The sequence below is a fragment of the Nuphar pumila genome, chromosome 6, assembly GCF_984573655.1.
Source record: "Nuphar pumila chromosome 6, dmNupPumi1.hap1.1, whole genome shotgun sequence".
NCBI classification, from domain to species: Eukaryota; Viridiplantae; Streptophyta; class Magnoliopsida; order Nymphaeales; family Nymphaeaceae; genus Nuphar; species Nuphar pumila.
The window spans coordinates 15,982,950-16,003,802 of NC_143254.1; the positions used below are offsets into that span (position 1 = coordinate 15,982,950).

Consider the following 20,853-nt stretch of genomic DNA (forward strand, 5'->3'; position numbering starts at 1 on the left):
AAGTGATGTCCCATTGAGATCCTCTGCGTAAGAGAGAGAGAGAGAGAGAGAGAGAGAGAGAGAGAGAGCACGACGATGGAATGAAGGAAACAAGAGCAGAATAAACATGCAATACACAAGCACTGGGCACATCCAGTGTTTTCCAGTGCGATGTTGGCAGGATACCAGTAGTCTGTACTGGAATCATTTTAACTTTACACTAACAGAGGTTAAATTGCTTAGATCGGCATACCACCTGACCACATGCAGCTGTGCTTCATGACTTCCGGTGAGTAAGTGATATATTTACAAACACAGTAGTCAGCTTTGAATAAGTCAACCAGGCCTGATACCATGGTTTCAGATACAAGATATTAATGAGTCAGAAGCAGAAACTATTCACAAAATGGGCAGACCAATGCAAAGTTTGCAATTGAGAGCAGAAACCACCCTCAAACTCCCTAAGATTGAATAGTCGATATGCCAAGAGCACTGCTTGAAGATTGTCCTACAAGGAGGACATAGCCGCTTGCCATGGAATCTTGGTAAAGTGGGGCTCAAGTTCAGGTGAAAAGACGCGCCTTTCAAAAATTATGTATTAGCTTGAGGGCAACACCACAAAAATTCTTGTGGGCAGTGACAACATGCAAACATCACATGTACACAAAGTACCACCTACACAGCCACTTCCAACCAGTTTATGACACAGGTGCCTCAAGGAGCCTCCTAGCTCAAATCATTGATTCTCCTTCCCTTCTAAGAAACTCCTGCACAAGTCAAAGTTCATAAAGAATGCTTTATTTCACAATCATGTGTAATATAGAGACATTGTGCGGAACTTACCAGTTTTTTTGCAGCAACTATCTTTTGTTGCCTTTCTTTCTTCTCGCGCAAACACTCCCCACACCAGCTAGAAAAATCTTTTTGATACTTTACCAGCTCTCTGAAAACCAAACTGTAAGGAAAAGATTAAATAACCGTTGTTTAGAACAACATTCACATTGAAATATTAGAGCGAAGGAAGCCTTTCCAATACATCTATCAATCTTGACGGAGTTGCATCTTTACACAAGGCAATGGCATCAAAGTAGATGAAACATGCTAACTGCAAGGTACTAACGGATTTTAATGAGTTTTGACATGGGACATTATTTTTGCTCTTCTTTACTATTCTACACTTGAAACTGGACTATTTAATAAGGATAAACTAAAATAGGAAAAGGATCACCAACTTGAAGATTTAACATGAAAGAAAATGGGAAGCTTGGCCAGCTTTTAACTATTATTCAACCTTCTATAGTTGGATGTGCTTGTTCCAGGACAATAATTTTTTTCTACCACGTACATGCACCAAAGACAAAATTGACAGTAGTGGAAGCTCACTCTAATAGATCACAAATGACCTTGCAAGTGATTTGATGGCTTACTATTGTTCGTGAAAGTGATGGACTTTTTTACTCTATTTGACTAGAGAAGAGTGGTGCTGCATCAAGCATGAAAGTGCCTACTGGAAAACATTTACAACATTTAATAAAAACTAACATAAAAAACAAGCTGTCACACAAGTGCGGAGTTGAATGTGGGTGCGACCTGGCAGTTTCAAAAAACTTGGGTGCGGATATATATATATATATATATATATATATATATATATATGGCGTGTGTGTGTGCACGCGAATACATATTTAAGTATATAATACTATAAATAAAACTGGACTCGGTTAGGGTTATTTGAGTCCAGTTTTTTTGACAGAAATGGACCCCAGTGTGGTTGACCACACTTGACACTGCAAAAGCCATGTCCAAGTGTCACACTCGCATGGATGCAGGTGCAACACGGGTTCGTTGACCTTTCAGAAGAGTCTGTGTTATATAGAAGACAAGTATGTGTGTGTGTGTGTGTGTGTGTGTGTGTGTGTGTGTGTGTGTGTGTGTGTGTGTGCTTGTCAGTATCAGTTCAAAAATTTTGATGGTAAAAAATGATAAGAAGATACAGCTATCCTGGGAGTCAATTTTTGTATGAATAGACCAGTCACAATTACAAAACAAGTCATATGCACTAAGTTATTGAAAACCTTGCGCCAAGGGATATGGAATTATTTTGCTCACTATTTAGATACACATTCATATAAAAAATAATTATTTTTCCAATAAATGGTCTAGTAGTTAGTACAGTTAGAAAAAATACATGACTCCAGCCCTTATACATACTACACCTGTAAAGCCTATTTCTGCACTTAGTGTGATGCTTCCATCATCTCAGTATCTTAAAGATAACTTTCAACCTAGTTATTCGGAAACAACCTTTTCTCAAATCAAAATCTTAATGAGATGCATGATAAAGTTCCATAGAGCTTGCATCCACTCTTTTCTTGAATGAGAATTTTTAATCTCATCTGGAATTGAATATATAGTTTCTCTTTGAAGTTAACCTTGAACATTTCCCTTTTTATTTTTTCCATGAATAGTTATATATATGATGTATACATAAAAAAAAAAAAACATGTATAACGACTTGATCTTTCCTAAATTATGCATGAAAACTACATAGGACTGCAATGAAATTATGTTGCAAACGGGTTCTCATCTGAAAAGCGTGCATAGTGATGGTGGCCATTGAACTCATCAGAATTGGCTCAAGCGTTGGGCTCCTAATAGGCAAGGAGTAATTTCCTAAAATTTAAAAATCATCCTACATGGTTTCACTTGAAGCTAATGAAATAAGGAAATGAAGGACATACCTTCTGCACCATAAGAGCAGATTGGTTCGATTACCAGATGTTGTAGATCTTGCACCATGCCGATGGCGACCACGGTGAAGTATGGCTTGTCCAGGGACATGTGAATAATCAAAAATTTCCTAGAAAGAAGAAATAGGCATTCATAAATAGGAAAGGCTGCTCAAAGCTACACTTACATTGAACTGATTTATTCTAATAATGAAGTTCAAGTTGATGATGACCATAGCACCTAGGCGAAATAATTTGTTGGAAACAACTAAAGAGTGTCAAAAGACCATATGACATTATACGTACAGACTTTTCAATGTTAGTCGTGTTAATCTCAGAAGTAATTGCAGGCATTTTCATCTCTTATGCTACCTCTCCTTGGTCATTATATATGGGTGCGTGCAGGTCATAAGTGGTAAACTGCTTCCTCCAAACCGGATAGCAATCATAATGTACCAAACTGCTATTTCCAAAAGGAATGACAACTGTATTTGAAGTCATTTCAACAAGAATCAGAAACAAACTTGAATTAAAACTGTTTAATTATCTTCAGTGGTTTGATTTTTGCTCATCATACAGGAAAAACTAGCTTTAACAACCCATAAGGAAACTAAATGATTCACAGCAAGATCTATGCAATAAAATAAAGCACATTATAAACTAAAGTTATTCAAAATTTGCTATCGATGGGTTCGTGGAACATATGTGATATGAAATAGCTCTACCAGTGACAAGTTAGTAAGACCAGTGATTAGTGAATTTCAAAGGACATCCAGCATTAAAAAAAATTATGATCATTAAGCACTTCATTATGAATGATGGAACAACGCATCACTAACAATAGGGCTGTAAATGGGTTATACCCTACCTGACCAGACTCAATACTGACCCAATAGTATTAGGGTCATGATCTATTGAGGCAGGCCCAATTAGCTGATCAGGTCAGATCCATATGATTCAAGTAGTAGATGGACCCAGGTTTGGTTTGAAAGTTATAAACAACACCCTTGACAGACCTGAGTGATGATTAAGATCCTGCATTTGACTTGTAAAACTATTTTAAAAATAGAGGTTTTAACTTTTATCTGATTCTTGCCATCTGGGTCCAAGCACAGTTCTGGCCCCTACCAAAACTAGAGTTTTTACCTGAATAACAATGGAGATTGGGTCATATACTTCTGAAGAACCATGGAGATTGGAAAATGAATAGCAAAGACAGAATATAGGGTGATCAATTCTACATCAATACAATCGTAAAAATAGCAGGTGGTCAGAATTGTTCAAAAGTTTAGACAGGTCGGGCTTATAGAGACACCATCCGCAACAGGTTGCCACAAAAAAAAATGCAGGGAATTTGATAACATGAATTACTCCACCATATGGCCCTCCCCTAGGGCTGCTTACAATAGAAATTTTGACAACAGAGGAATCACGGATACCATTATTTTACTTGTTTTCATTTTCATTTTTTCCTGACATTTTATCTTCTTTCGTGTTATGATATATGTGAGACTTTGGGGCTTAGTGGAGTTGTGGGCATTTAGAAGGCCGATTAGGTTGACGCTACACAGCACAAGATTGCATTTGTACCGAGTATGCAGTGTTTTTGTCTTGTTCTAATCAAGGTTGTTCGTATTGTACTTGTATCGTACGATATGACCTTGGCATACTTAAAAAGGGTCGAAAAGTCATTTTTTCATTTTTGGGTTTTAAAGATCGCTTGAGGGCCAACTCCCTCATTTGTGTAGAGGCCATTAGAGAGGTATCCACACACCCTAAGACTCGTGAGAGCGATTTGGGAGCCGATCCATTCGCAAGAAAGAGGGATTTTGCGATTTCATTAAGAGTGCATTTCTATCATTTTTCCACTTAAGTGGTTTAAGGTAAAAAAAACCTTATTCTTTTCTTTTTATTGAGTTTTTTTTTTAAGATGACATCAAATGATTCGCCATGGCAATGAAAAACTAGAATAACGAGTGAAAACCGGTTGAAAATCAAGTGCAACTATTGTCATACTATTATTTCGGGCAGTATCTCTCGGTTTAAGCATCATTTAGTCAAGACACATCATAATATTACTGCATGAACGTCAAGAAAATTGTCAGATGTTGTGAAATGACAATGTCAGTAATTACTTACTGGTTTGAAAGAATAAAAAAAATGAATGAGGCAGAAATAGAGTATACAGAACCCTGAGAAGATGAAGAAGAGCTTCCTACTTCTGATTGTAGAGCTCCTAGCATAGCATGATAGCATCAAAAGTAAGAAGTTTTGCAGTGAAGGGAAAATGTGTGGCTGCTGCTAGTAGTAGTGCCGCGAGTACAAAAAGAAGAATAAGAGATAATTCTTCAAGATAAAGTAGAGCTAGATGCTCTATTAAGAATTTTTTCCCTCCTAGGACTGCACCTGGGGCGCAACCTGACATTAATACTACTATGACTACTCAACATTTAGTCGAACATGCGACTATCAAAGTTGGGGGATGGTTTTATGATGCCTGCATTCCTTTTAATGCAACAAATTCATTTTATTTTCAAGTCACGGTAGATGTCATAACCAGTATCGGGTTTGAATACAAGATGCCTTCATATCATGCTTTAAAAGGAAATATTTTAAATGCTAATGTCAATGAAGACTTATTATGATGAAATGAGGCAGTCATAGAGAGAGACTATGTGTAGCATCAGGACAGATGGGTGGATAGACAGAAAGTCGATGACCTTGATACATTTTCTTATCTATTGCTCCGAAGAAAAACCATGTTTTTTAAATCAATTGATTTATTTGATATGCCCAAGACAACAAATGTATTGATGATGGTTTTTTACCAGGTTGTGGAAGAGGTTCAGTCTCAAAACATTGTATTGTTCATTACTAATAATGCAACAAATTATAAGGCAACAAGTAAAGAATTGGCAAAAAAAATTTGGTCGGACCCCATGTACTGCCATTGCATAGACCTCATGCTTGAGAACATCGACAGCATGGATGAAGTACATCATACAAATAAATGCTACCAAAGAAATTACTAAAAAATTTATTTACAAGCATGCATGGTTTTTTAGCATAATGAGAAAGTACACTAGTGGTGCTGAGTTAATTCGTAGTGCAATTAATAGATTCTCCTATACAAAAAGAAAATCAGAAAAATTATAGATATTGTATTTAGAAGTGAATTTTGGGATTCATGCGTGAAGTTATTGAGAATAATTATACATTTGGTAAAGGTGCTTCGATTAATTGACAGTGAAGACAAACCAACTATAGGTTATCTCTATAAGGCCATGGATAAGGCAAAAAGGGTCATTAGAGATAATTTAAAAAGGAAGAAAATTTGTACATATCTATAAAGAATATCATTGATTATAGGTGGACCAAGAAACTTCATCAACCTCTTCATGTTGCAACATATTATTTAAATTTTGCATTTAGATACTCTCCTATATTTAAAATGTATAAGGAAGTCAAAGGACTTATGGATTACATCGAAAGGTTGAACCCAGATTATAGCATTCAAAATCAAATTCATAAAGAAATTAAAACTTATTATAATGCATTGTATGATATAAGGAAACTTGCAACAGTGTGAAACCGTGTCATGATGCATCCAGTAATTTATTTTGTGTATTTCAATTTTAATTTTAAATTGTTATTTAGTTATGATATTTTGTATGATTGTATATCTGTTAGTCTGATTGATTTCTCATTTTCTTGTTTTTTTTCAGACATGTGATGGGCCAGGTTTGGAAGTGATGTTCCAAATTTGAGAGTTATTGTCATTCGTATTCTTAGCCAAACATGTAGTGCAAATGGATGTAAAATAAACTAGAGTGTCTTTGAGCAAATCTATACCAAAAGAAGAAATAGAATGGAGCACAAAAGGCTCAATGACCTCGTTTACGTTAGCTAGAACTTACGATTGAGGAAAAGGTATATAAAATTACAAAGTTTATTTGTCATTTTCATTTAAAACTCAACTAATTTTAATTTTGTCATATCATCTTTTTAGGCAAATCGACAAGTTATTAGCAAATAGGCACAAAGAACAATTTGATCGCATAAGTTTGAAGCATTTTGATGAATTGGATGCATGGGTTGAATAAGAAGCAAAGACACTTTTGAATAAAAAGGAAGTTTAGTAGATTAACATAGAAGGATCACAAGAGGTAGATGATGAAGACCCTACGTATCTTGGAGATGATGTGGATGTCGAAGAAGGCGAAGAAAAAGAAGAAGATAATGATAAAAATGATTATGATTATTGAGGTTTTATCATGTAATATATTTTAAAAAAACTTGGTTATTTAACATTTAATTGTTTATAAACTTAGTTATTTTGTTTTTGTTTATATAATATGAAAGTATGAGTCTTGCAACATACTCTTAATTGCAAGATATTTAATATTTTGCATTATTCTTGTGAGATATGCATGCAATATTATCTATGATTCTATATTAGTTGATGTTTGACGATGTCATTGTTAAAATGTATCTCTTATATATATATATATATTACATCAATACCCAATAGGGGTATTTTTGTAATTTCACATAGTTGCTTTAGAAAACAACTATTTTCCAGTTTTGATAAAATGTAATTTTCTTTTTTATTTTTTTAGAATTCTTTTTTGTATTTTTTTAGGCCTAAAAGGGGCTTCAACCATAGAGTCGTTGGAGCCCCCAACGGTCACAAATGTGACCGTTGGGGGCTCCCAACGACTCTATGGGAGCCCCCTTTTGGGCTCTCCTTTTGAGGCCTTTGGCCATCCCTTCTCTCCTCACCCCTTGTATATTTCTCATTCTTGAAAGCTCTCTCTCTTTCAATAAGAGGCTTTTTATATTGTTGCCTTCTTAAAGGCTTGTGCTTGTATTGTCCCTTAGTGGATTTGTGATATTGTCTCTTTTATTCATTATTGTAAGTGCTTGTATGCACTTTTTATATTTCCGCAATATCTCTTTACATGGTATCAGAGCCACTCGATTCTTGAAGGAATGGTGTGGTTCGTGTATTTCATATTTGGTGGATCTCTTCTCACCTCTTGGCAACATCATGGAGGCAAAGATTGACCTATCATTCAAGCTCAATGGAAAGAATTATATGATGTGGGCATCGGCAATGGAAAATAATCTCAAAGGAAAAAAACTTTTGGGTTATGTCATGGGTACCGTTCCGGAACCTAAGCTTATGCTCACAAAGGACGAAGAAGATCAAGAAAAGGCTCTTGAAGGAGATGCTCGCCTCAAGGCCATTGAAAATCATCAAAAAGAAGTGGAAGATTGGGAAAGCAATCACGCAAAAATCCTTGTGTGGTTTATGAACAATGTTGAGCTTAAGGTATGTGCTAATATAGCTAAATTTCGTAAAGTCAATGAGGCTTGGTCCTTTATGAAGGGTATGTATACCCAAAAGGATCTTGCAAGAGCATATTTCTTGCAAGAAAAGATTAGAACCACCAAACAAGGTGATTCTAGCATTCAAGACTATTATAGTGCCCTAAACCCACTATGGGATGAATTGGTTCTTTTAGAGCCAAAATGGGTTTCTATGAAAGATATTGATTTAAGACAAAAACAAATGGAACAAGAACGATTGTTTCAATTCCTTTTTGGGCTACGTCCCGAATTTGAGCAAGTGAGATCCTCACTTCTCCATAGATCTATTTTTCCTCCTATTGAGGATGCTATTGCCGAAATCACTCAAGAGGAGACAAGGCTTGGCATGAGTAAACATGTTGATGAAGTACTCGCCGTATCAAAACCGGGTAACAATGTTAGAACCTATAAACCTTCTCATTTTGGGAAACAAGGAAACTACAATGGAGGAAGAAAAATGATTATTTGTCATCATTGCTATGAGCCGGGTCACATTAAACCTGCTTGCCCAAAGCTTAACTGAACTTTCAAGCCTAAGGTGGCCTCTCTTGAAGAAACTACCACCAAAGAAGATGAAGGCAAGAACAATGACATCAAAGAAACTCTTGGACAAATATCTATGGCTCTCCAACAAATTCTAAAAGTTTCTTCCTCCACATCGGGTGCGGCTATTGCTTCGACATCATCACCCGGTACGTATTCTTGGATCCTTGACTCCGGAGCCTCTTTTCATATGACCCCCCATGAAAATGCACTTATTGATGTTTGCACCAATTCAAAAGACTCTTGTGTCTCTACCGCCGATGAAACCTTTTTAAAAATTTCAAGTATTGGCTCATTTAAAGATTCTCAAAATTTTTGTGTTCCAAAAGTAAGAGTTGTTCTCAAACTAAACTTAAACCTTTTTTCGGTCTCTCAAATTGCCGACCATGGATGTGAAATATCTTTCTCATCTAATGGTTGCTTTGTGCAGGATCTCCGGTCCGAGAAGCGGATTGGGCAAGGCCATAGAAAGGGAGACCTCTATTATATGGATCATCTCGATATCCCTACAAATCATTTTTGTTCTTATGTCCAAGAAAAAAACATGGAAACTTGGCATAAAAGACTTGGTCATCCAAGTTATTCCAAAATGTATCTATTTCATTTTGGAAACAAATTTTGCAAGGAAAAAGAAATTAATTGCAAAGATTGCATTTTTGGAAAAATGAAGTCTATTCTGTTTCTAACTAGAACTTTTCTTTCATCAAGACCTTTTGAATTGGTGCATTCGGATGTTTGTGGGCTTTCTCCGGTTATGTCTAAAGGGGGCTATTCATATTATGTTACTTTTATTGATGATTTTACTCGGTATGTTTGGATTTATTTTCTTAGTCATAAATCGAAAGTATTTACTTTCTTTAAATATTTTCATAAAAAAATTCAAAATCAATTTCAAAATAACATATCTATTTTAAGATCCGATTCCGGTGGTGAATACTTATCTCATGAATTTCAAAACTATTTAACCCAAAATGGAATTTGCCATCAAAAGTCATATCCTAGGACTCCTCAACAAAATGGCCTAGCGGAAAGGAAACATAGACACATTATAGAAACTGCTAGAACATTACTTGTTTCTAAGAATATTCCAAAGAAGTTTTGGGCCAAAGTCGTTCTAACCTCAACTTATCTAATCAATAGAATGTCTTTTTCTAAATTAAAAAATGTTTCTCCCTATGAAAAACTTTTTAAACTTTCACCCGATTTCAATCGTCTTCGTATTTTTGGTTGCAAATGTTTTGTCCTATTACATAAAATGGATAAGTTATCTCCAAAAGCAATTGAATGTGTTTTTCTAGGATATGGTGAAAATAAAAAAGGGTATAGATGTTATGATTTTAAGAATGATAAACTATATGTTTCAAAAGATGTAACATTTCTAGAAGAAGAAGACGACTTTGATAAAATACAAGAAACAAATGAAATTGATTATATATTCTTATATGATCTTATTGATGACATACAAGAAGATTTTCTTGAAAACATAGAAGATACTCGTGAGGTGTCCCATCTTGATACAACACCTTCAAATGATAGTGATTCAAATATAAATGTCTATGATAGTGATACAAATATAAATGTTTACTCAAGAAGAAATCAAGAAAATCCTATTAGTGCCCTCGAAAAATACTCTCAAATTTCTGAATCTACTGAGGAACCACAAGTTAGACATTCTTCTAGAATATCAATACCCCCAAATAGGTTTGTATCCTATGATACCTTAACCCCCAACTATCGGGCGTGCTTAATAACCCTACACTCTTATTTTGAACCTGCTCACTATAATCAAGCTAAATCTATACCACATTGGGTTGAAGCAATGCAAGTTGAACTAAATGCTTTAAAAAAGGCTAATACTTGGGAAATAGTTAATCTACCCTCTCACAAAAAACCTATTGGTTGTCGCTGGGTCTTCAAAGTGAAAACTAAAAGTGATAGCTCTTTGGAACGATATAAAGCTAGATTAGTCGCTAAGGGATACTCCCAAGAATATGACATTGATTATGAAGAAACATTCGCTCCCGTAGCTCGAATGACCAGTGTCAGGACCTTAATAGCTGTCACATCAACCAAAAAATGGCCTATTTATCAGCTTGACGTAAAAAATGCTTTTTTAAATGGAAATTTAAGTGAAGAAGTTTACATGGATCCACCACCTGGAATTAATGTTAAGCAAGGTCAAACACTTCGGCTTTTGAAGGCATTGTATGGCCTTAAACAAGCTCCTAAGGCTTGGTATGATCGTTTCAGTGATATCATGATAAAGTTAGGATTTCACTCGTGTTATACTGACACTGCTCTTTTTGTTAAAAATGCAGGTTCTAGTATCGTAATATTGTTGCTTTATGTTGATGATATGATTATCACTGGGAATGATCAAAATAGTATTATTGATGTTAAAAATATATTAAAAAATAATTTTGATATGTCTGATTTAGGTTTTCTTAGATATTTTCTTGGAATTGAAGTTGCATATTCTTCTAGAGGATATATTTTGTCACAGATGAAGCTTGTTGCACATATATGTTCTAAGTCTGGGATTTCTGATGACAAGAAAGTAGAGACTCCCGAGGTTATTAATGCCAAACTACGGTTGGAGGATGGGGTTCTTCTGGAAGACCCCACACCTTACAGACAACTCATTGGGTCTCTTACCTATTTAACCATCACCAGACCAGATATCGCCCATGCGGTTCACTCAGTTAGCCAATTTCAGCATGCTCCTACTACTGTGCATATGAGTGTTGCTCTTCAAATCATCTGCTACATTCGGAATACCATCAATAAAGGGTTATTTATATCCTCCTCTTCTTCCTTGAATCTTCTTGCTTATACTGATGCAGATTGGGGAGGTAATCCCAATGATCAAGTCTCAACTACTGGTTTTTGTGTCTTTTTAGGGGACTCTTTGATTGCCTGGCGATGCAAGAAGCAGCAGAAAGTTTCACTATCATCTACTGAAGCTGAGTACCGGGCTATGACAACCACGACAATGGAACTTGTATGGCTTCGCAGTCTGCTTAAAGACATGGGGGTTGATATTACCGAAGCCTCAAAATTATGTTGCGACAACAAGGGTGCCATCTATATTGTGAGCAATCATACCTTTCATGAGCGTACAAAACATATCGAAATGGATTGCCACTATTTTCGTGACGAATTCTTACGAGGAACCATTGCTCTACCATATGTCACTTCAGAATATCAGTTGGCGGACTTCTTCACTAAAGCTCTTCCGGCTCCTCGCTTCCTGTTTCTTCTTGGCAAACTTTCCGTCATTTCCCCGTAAAGTTTGAGGGGGGGTGTTAAAATGTATCTCTTATATATATATATATATATATATAATATATATACATATATATATACACATATATATATATATATTACATCAATACCCGATAGGGGTATTTTTGTAATTTCACATAGTTGTTTTAGAAAACAACTATTTTCCAGTTTTGATAAAATGTAATTTTCTTTTTTATTTTTTTAGAATTCTTTTTTGTATTTTTTTAGGCCTAAAAGGGGATCCAACCATAGAGTCGTTGGAGCCCCCAACGGTCACAAATGTGACCGTTGGGGGCTCCCAACGACTCTATGGGAGCCCCCTTTTGGGCTCTCCTTTTGAGGCCTTTGGCCATCCCTTCTCTCCTCTCCCTCTTGTATAAATAGGGGTGAACCCCTTGTATATTTCTCATTCTTGAGAGCTCTCTCTCTTTCAATAAGAGGCTTTTTATATTGTTGCCTTCTTAAAGGCTTGTGCTTGTATTGTCCCTTAGTGGATTTGTGATATTGTCTCTTTTATTCATTATTGTAAGTGCTTGTATGCACTTTTTATATTTCCGCAATATCTCATTAGAGTCATATGCGGCTCATAGAGACATAAATGCTTCACATGTGATTTTATGGTTGTATTTTGTGCAATTCATCATTGTTTCATGTGATATGGTTTTTTTAATAAGTTTTTCTGATTTTTCTTGTTTTTTTTTGAATTTTTGAATTTTTTATTAAAAAATTATGATACGTTAACGATACGATATGATGTAACTATGTGCCCGACCAATACAGGTTATGATACGATAGATACAACCTTGGTTCTAATCACTATCATAATTTGCTTTTGCCACTAATTCATTCCAACAAGAAACAACCAAATTGGATCTCTTAGAGACCATCTCTGCAGTCTATATGTGAGACATTTGCTATCATCTATGTCACATGGGTGCGGGTGCGACACGGGTGCGGCGCGATTTTAAATTTTTTGGACACGGGGACTCGTCTATATATATATATATATATGTATATATATATATATATATATATATGTATATATATATATATATTAAAAAAAAAAGTTCAAAGACACAGCACTGTGCAGCCCCCCCCCCAAGATTTTTTTTTTTAATTCTGTAGCCCAGAAAATTTTTAAAAAAATCCAAAAAATGGACCAAAATGACCCTGGGTGCGGTCACACCCGTGTCCGCACCCGTGTTAGTGCGTGTCGACGCGGGTGCGTCGACCTTGGAGCCGAGTCCGTGTGACATAGGCTATCATTAGCAGTTGGATATATGATCAAATCTGAATCCTTTATTGGACTTTGTAAGGCATATCAGATTGATGATCAAATGTGGGATTCACTGTAGCGTTTATATCCAAATTCAAATCCGAGTCTGAATCAGGATTCAGAACCTCAATTTGAATGACATCCAAATATGATAATATGCATATCCGATACCCTACATAGCTTGTTAGATCCAGATTACTCAATGGCTTCTTTCATCTAAATATCCAAATCCAACTTTGAATTCAATTACACCAGAGAAATTATGGCAGATACAGTAATGCCGGCATCTGAACCGAATCTAACTGGTTCACATCCTTATCATGTTACAACCATAAGACAGACAAACAAACCAAGGCCCTGGCCTTTGATGCATTAATACAGTTCCTGCAACTGCTGATGTAACTGACACATGTTTTGGATCACCAAGCAGCACTCAGTTTATACAGCAACAGCTGAAAGCTAAAACAAACAACCATGCCTGCAGAAAACCAAATATGCACTAAACAGAAGAAACGGGTAGCGACATACTCAGAGCTATAAATGAAATATAACCAGCCTCAAGCACTGACATACCTCAGGAAGAGTGTCAGAATTTACATGTTTATCACAGCGTACACCTCTAAAAAATAGTTCTCCACCAGAAAATTGTTTGCCCAAGCAAATGTTTAAGGTCACTTCTGAGTCATCCACATGGAATCCTACAACAATAGCAATGGAACTTTTAACCTCAAAACCAGAGAATCTGAATGACTTGACAAAATAATGTGTAAGTTCATGTTAAATTGTAGAAAGCATCAAGGATCAAAAGAAATTTTTCTTTGGAGTCTTGAATCACATCCGAGCTCCTCAGAACAATATTGAAGAGCGAAGACCAATTTTATAGAAAGAAAAGTGTCATCCGAACAACATACCAGGTTTTGTATATCGATTGTAGATAACAATGGAAAGGCTAGCAAATTGTGTTAACCTATGATTTAGCTATCAAAACGTCAATCTTAAACCAAGATGTTCTCAAGAATATGTGTGACTTCTGTGTGTGCACACACACGTCTGTGTGTGTGCGTCTGTGATTGATTTTGCTGGGAAAGTCTTGTTACTTCTACCCAAAAGGAAATTTTGAAATTGTGAGGACTTTTGCAATAATAGTATAAAGAAAGGTGAAGAATACAAAAGGGATTAGTAAAAATTACTTAATAATATGTCATTTTTAAAAAGTTATAATTTCTTATAATATCATGATGAAATTTATTTGCTACAATTTTATAAAATCGTTACTGCAATAGTATAATAATTTCAAAATATGGGCACAATTTGTGATTGTGACTGTGATTGCATATAGCAAAAGTATTAGAAGCAAATGACTTGCAATAGAAAACATTTATATCTCAAGCCAACCAGCTCTAAAGTAACCCTACAAATACTGAACATTTCATCCAAAAATATGTATTGCTGGCATAGATTTCACTAGTATAGTTTCTTGATGATTGAGATTTTACAATAGGTTCCGCTCCTAGCAATTGAGATACCCATATAGACAGAATATAAGAAACTTACTATCACACTACCACGTGCCTATCACACATTCAAATACCATATAATCCTGAGATGAATCACAGATGACATTCTCAATCCAGTAAGTTATATCACTTGTAAATGCAGCAGACCAAGAAAGAGACATACCCAGTGCAACATCCTTGCCTTCTCCATATTCAACAACAAAACCATGATGTGAATCTAAAGATGATCCACCAACTTCTGGGAAAAAAACTGCATTAAGAAACCAACTGAACCATTATTTGACATGCAAGAAACTAAAAATTAGAAAATGGTATATTGTTGAAGATATCTGATAAAAATAGATGATCTTCTAACTTGTTCATTCACTAAGAATTTGTATATGTTCCCTCCACTTTCCTCATTCTCAATATTCATGTATTTTTCTATTTCTAAAAAAACACAAGTTCAATTTAATATTTTTATTTTTTATAGATGTTATTGTTATGCTAATATAACTAGGAGAAATTCCGTAAGTTCCAGCAAAGTTAGTGGCTATATCCTTTAAAGGGTCCTAGACTTGGTTCTAGCTTTTTCATGTTTCTATTGTTTTCAATTAGTTCTATGCAACTAAAGCACATAAAAGCTTCTCTCTAACAGCAAGTCTGACAATACTAGTCATGATACAGAGCTATAACATTTCAAAACTCATGAACTCAAAATATAGCTTTTTGGCATCAATTTGTTACCTCTAGATATTGGACAGACAAAGTCATCCATAAGCTTATTAAGCATGGATTCCATGCCAAAATCATCAAGCACAGCTCCATACTTGTTCATTGTATTTGGCCTCATTATTTTACATCTGATTTCATGAACCCATTTTTCAAAATTCTCCACCTGGAACATTGAAATTACTGTCACTTCATAAGACAATATCACAAGTACAATAAGTGAAGGCCATGTGAAATCAACAAGACCAATTGGTACCTCAGCAAGCAACATTTCACAAAAACTTGGCCGAAGCATTGAAAATGTATAGATTCCTGGGGAGGGTTCATGTATGATACTTCTCAAGCTCTCCTCGGTATTCTCACTGATTGCGCTAATGAAAGATGGTACAAAGAATGCTGTGGGTTGCATATTGTACAATGCTTTATGTAGAGGCTGAAACATGGAAACAGGTTAGATATTTAAACTGCTGGAAAACACCAATTGCCAGTTAGTTAGTTAGTTAGAGAGTACAATGTCAAAGACATTAGCAATGGGTTCACTTGACAAAGGATCATGCCATGCTGGACACAGAATCAGCAGAAGGAACCGACTTTTGCCACTCAACCAATGATGAAAATTTAGTGCAAAGCAATGCATAGTATAAGGAGTGAAGAGCTTGAGTGACATTCTACATGTGATAATTGGAAGCCTACTTGTCAACCATGCAAAACCTTTAAATCCCAGAATTGCATGAAAGACCTCACTGGTCAGGCCTCACATTCTCCTTGCTTCCAAACTCTACAAAAGCATTCATTCACAACAAAAACTGATAAAAGAAGGGTAACAGCTTTAAAAGTAACATCACAGAAAAACAGTGAAATAAGTGATAAATCTGCAATACAAGAGACAAAAATGGATGCAGAAAAACTCTGTACGTAAAGTGTTTTTCTAATCTTTTAAGTTAATAACCAGAAGTTAACCGAATTGAACAGGAAATTCGAACAACTGCTAACTTATTGTTCCATGTTTATATGGAATAAGGCACACTTATATGATCTGGACACAAGTAAAAAGTAGTTTTAAAGGATTCACCAAATTTGGAAAAAAATATCATGTCTTATAAAAAAGCATAACCATGAAAAATTTGCATTCACAAAAAATGCCAAACAATTTCAACAGTAAATAAACATGAATGTATGAGTCCAAAATTTTGATCATAGCTTCAAATATTAATATCGATAAAAATTTATGTTTCGTCAACTTTCAGCCCCATGATTGGGACTGCTTGCATAGGCCCGTTCAAACAAGATGACAGATGTGATCAACTTTAGGAGAGGAGATGGAGCCAGAGATACCAATCAGGCATCATCTTGCCAAAATGAACTAGATTTCCACTTATGCAAACACATGGACACATCAATAAGTTTATGAAGCTATGTATGGTTATAATGGATTAATTATAACTATTGCCACATTAGCTTCTTCAAATTAGTGAATTACAAATAAAAACAGTGTGAAGCTAAAACACTTGCTAAAATACAAACCTGATAATTGGCCATGATTTTCTGCCTGTATTCTCTATGTTTCTGCACCTGGACAATGAATGCACTTATTGAGAAAAACCATTGCAAAATTTGCATGATCAACAGTGTTTAAGCAATCAAGAGCAATTAACAGTTTATAATGAAACCTGTAACAATAAACAACCTTAACACCACTATAATGAAGATAAACAACAAAATAAAAGATAACCATTTGTTTGAACCAGAGATCAAGGTATGATTTTGCAAGAAATAAACAGGAGGAAACCAAGTAAAAGATTTTTTTCGAGGGGAAATTCCATTTATGGGCCAACCTTTTGGCCCTAATTCCAAAAATTGGCCTCACATTTCTGAATTTCCTGATATGGGCATCAGTTTTCCGAGAGCTTCCAAACAGAGTCCTGCCTTTATTATTGCACATTAACTCAGGTTAAATTATAAGTCAAAGTATTATAATAGCATTCATAATCAAATGTTTAGAATATTTATCCTTTCTTTCTTATGAGGATGAATGTGTATTTTTTAATTTCAAAGGACAATACAGGAAACCCAAAAAGATTCATGGTTTTCAAGATGATGGATGATAACCAGAGGCCCTATTTGACAGTTTCCAGGAAACATATGGCCCATTTCAGGAATTTCAGAAAAGTGAGGCCTCTTTTGGAATTAGGATAAAAGAGTTGGGCCTAAATAGAATTTTTCAACTTTTCTTTTTTGGCAAGGCCACATTGGCAGGACTCTGGTTGGCAAAACGCTTGACTTTCTCACTTACACCTTGGTGAAAATGATAAGTGTTAGCCACTAGGACCAAGCTTGGGTGATGCTGCTAGAAGAGGTCATTTCTATCCAGCCTTATGGTTTTAATTGTCCCTTTTCTATGTCATATCTTCTAACATTGAGGGTATATCAAATATGCTAGCTAGGGGTGGAAATGGGCCGGCCCCCTGTTAGGCCTGTGGGCCTAATCGGGCCAGCTAGTGGCGGGCTAATGCTAGCCAGCATCATGAAGGATTGCCTATATCAAGTAATACCAGACGATTCCAACTACAAACATAAACTTCAAGCAAAAAACTAAAAAAATATATTGTTTTTTTTAATGTTTACACCAGTAGGATACTCTATGACATGATAGGTGATGCATATGGTTCATTTTATGTGACCCCGTGTTCCTTAATAATAATAAAGAAGTTGAACTGCGATAAGTATGCTCAGATCTCACTTGGCATTACAAAAAGATCCTGCTCAGATTTCTGAGCCTATCTTATGAGCCCAAATGATGTATTACATAAGCACTCAAATGAGCTCTTACATAAGCAGAGCCACAAGAAGCTCAGTTCCTTTCCCAGCCCTAGATGCTGACAAATATTTGACCTGGGTAATCCTCTCTCAAGTACTTAAGACATTAATTCTCCTGCACAAAGTATTGCCTATTCAGATTCTGTTACATAAAGCAGTTCCATTCTCTGTAGGAAGAAAAAGGTTTTAACTTAAAACAGACTTAACAAATTCAGCAGATTCATCATCGTCCATGGAAAGACGGAGAAATAATAAGAAAATAATAAGATACAACCATAAATAAAAACAAACTGCAACAATCATATCAATCTAGCTCCAAATTGAATTTTAAACTAGATGCACAACAAATGAATTATTGCTTTCACATTAAGAAGACAAAAGAACAAAATTAAACACAAAAAATATCACGTATTCTTCTGAGTCAAGTACCAACCACACAACTGAAATGGTTTATAAAAATCAACCGATCAATACCAATGCCTTCAATTTTTTTCACCTACAAACCAGAAGATACATTTGAGTGTAAATCTTTCATACCCTCACAGTACATCCAAAACTTCCAAATACAACCTAATCCACAATTGACAGAGCCAAGGCTTAAAGAATTAGCTCATCAATAAGAAACCATCTACAAAGTAAACTGTGAAAACACCTCAACAAACAAATGAATTATGCAACAAATTCTAATAATTTCCCAGATATTCAACCGATTGTGCAATCAATCACCAATCATCTCCAAACTATTCCCTCGTTGCACTCAATCAACAACCAAAAAAGTACCGAAATTCACTCTTAGTTTCACCTCCACCGACCCACTAAGCACAAAATGTCAATAAAGTGATCAAAGCACAAGCTTATGTTGAGTTTATGAACCGCCAAACCAAGTAGACCAAAATTCAATCATTGATCCTTACAAACAAAGAAAAAAAAAGGAAAAAAATCAGAATTTCAAAGGCACAGAGACACCATCACAATCAAGAAGCAATTTAACCGCGACTAAAATGCAGACAAGATTACAAGAAACCTAAATCCGGGGAATTCGCACACACCCTCAATCGCTCGCCGTCGGGGAGGTATCTTGCTAGGATTTCACTCATGAACTGAACCTTGGCATCCCGGGAGGCACCGAGCATGCTCGAAGGGAGGTGCCGCTCCAGGGAGCTGAAGATGGACGCCTTATAGTCGAGCCGGAGATCATCGTAGCTCTCGGGCTTGTGATCGTTGTTCGGGCCGAGCCGGAGCCTGCGGTCGGGACCGGCCGTTGCCGCCGCTGAGTCGGAATTCGATGGCCGGCCCGTCAACGGAACGCCATTGGGCCCCGGGCGGGGCTCGCCCTGGCGATCGGCGGAGTCGTCCTGCAACATGTCCGAGTTCGCCAATTGATACCCAAACCACGGAATCAGAACTACCAGAGAAAACTGGAGAATTGGAAGAGGGAGAAAGAGAGGGACGGCATTGTTTCTGACGAAGGGAGGGAGAGACGAGACTCGAAAGAGCTAGGGAATATGACGCACAGGGAATTTAAAGGGAGAAATTCGAGAGAGGTTTTGATTCGCTCGTGTGGAGGGAAACGTGTGAACTGACCCAGAGTTTGCAACGGAACATTAGGGTTTCGCAAATAGCAGAATTACTGAAATGGCCATGTAGTATTTTGGAATGACAATACCAAGATTTTGCAATTTTGGAGTTAAAGCCCTTAGCATTTTCGTTTGATGTGCTTGAATGTTGAGTGTCACAAGATAGATCATCCGGACCGTTGATTTTGAGATTTATCGCTTGAAATAGAGATGCAAATGGATCGGGTATCGGACCCATGAAGGTGCACCCAAACCAAACGACTATCCTCCCCCCACAATAACAATGGCTTGGATTCAGGTTTAAGTTCAAATTATGTCGAGTTAAGAAAATGGGATCTCAAACTTGACCCACATAATTTAGAAGGTATTTAGAATATACATAAAATCATTTAAGAAAACACTCAAATCAGCTAAGTCCGGTTTGATATCTGGCAAGAATCATTGCCCGAACCCGATCAAACATGTTTCTAATCGAGTTAATGTAGGCCTAAATAACATCCTGATCAACATTTTTTCTTATGTCAGCCGAAGATTCGGGTCCGGGCTGGATCGTGAACCTAAGACAATCCCAAAGATTGACAGCCCTCGTACAAAGTGTTGTTTATTTGTTAAACCAAGTGCAAAATGTTGTTATTGGTCAAAGCTCATTTGGGAAACTAATTGCTTTGATTGTTAGTGGTGCCTCTATAATAGGTCTCATCAAACCATTTAAGCTAATATAATATAAATATTATTATCTTTTGTGATAAGTGTGCTTAAGGATAGTTTTGTCTTTTGTCTTAACCATTATTGCCATAAAAAAGTGTTTAAAGATAGGCTCCACTTTTGTTCTAAATGATTATCAAGTGAATGTTTTTCAACATTTATTTAGTGTCTTAACTGGTAGATTCATGGACATGTTTTAATTATGAAGATATATGGCCTTAAAAGACATTGCAATTTAAAAATTAATACTATATTTTGTGCATTATTTCTCTTTGCCTAGAGTTTAGACGTGCACAAGTGGTCTTAATAATTCATTTATTTTGGTTGTAAATCAAATGTAG

At 36.0% G+C, this 20,853-nt stretch overlaps 1 protein-coding gene across 1 annotated transcript; it reads right to left on the reverse strand.

The window, feature by feature from the left end:
- Nucleotides 1–76: 76 nt before the first annotated feature.
- On the reverse strand, nt 77–19,713 carry LOC149834097 (2-oxoglutarate and iron-dependent oxygenase domain-containing protein CP2-like). The gene is made up of 9 exons (XM_090009963.1): nt 19,280–19,713; nt 16,938–16,985; nt 15,670–15,846; nt 15,429–15,579; nt 14,866–14,952; nt 13,759–13,883; nt 2,721–2,839; nt 823–934; nt 77–746 (listed from the first exon to the last, which is right to left on the reverse strand). The coding sequence occupies exons 1-9, from the start codon at nt 19,592–19,594 to the stop codon at nt 711–713; spliced, it is 1,170 nt and encodes a 389-aa protein (XP_089866089.1). The 5' UTR covers nt 19,595–19,713; the 3' UTR covers nt 77–710.
- Nucleotides 19,714–20,853: the final 1,140 nt, after the last annotated feature.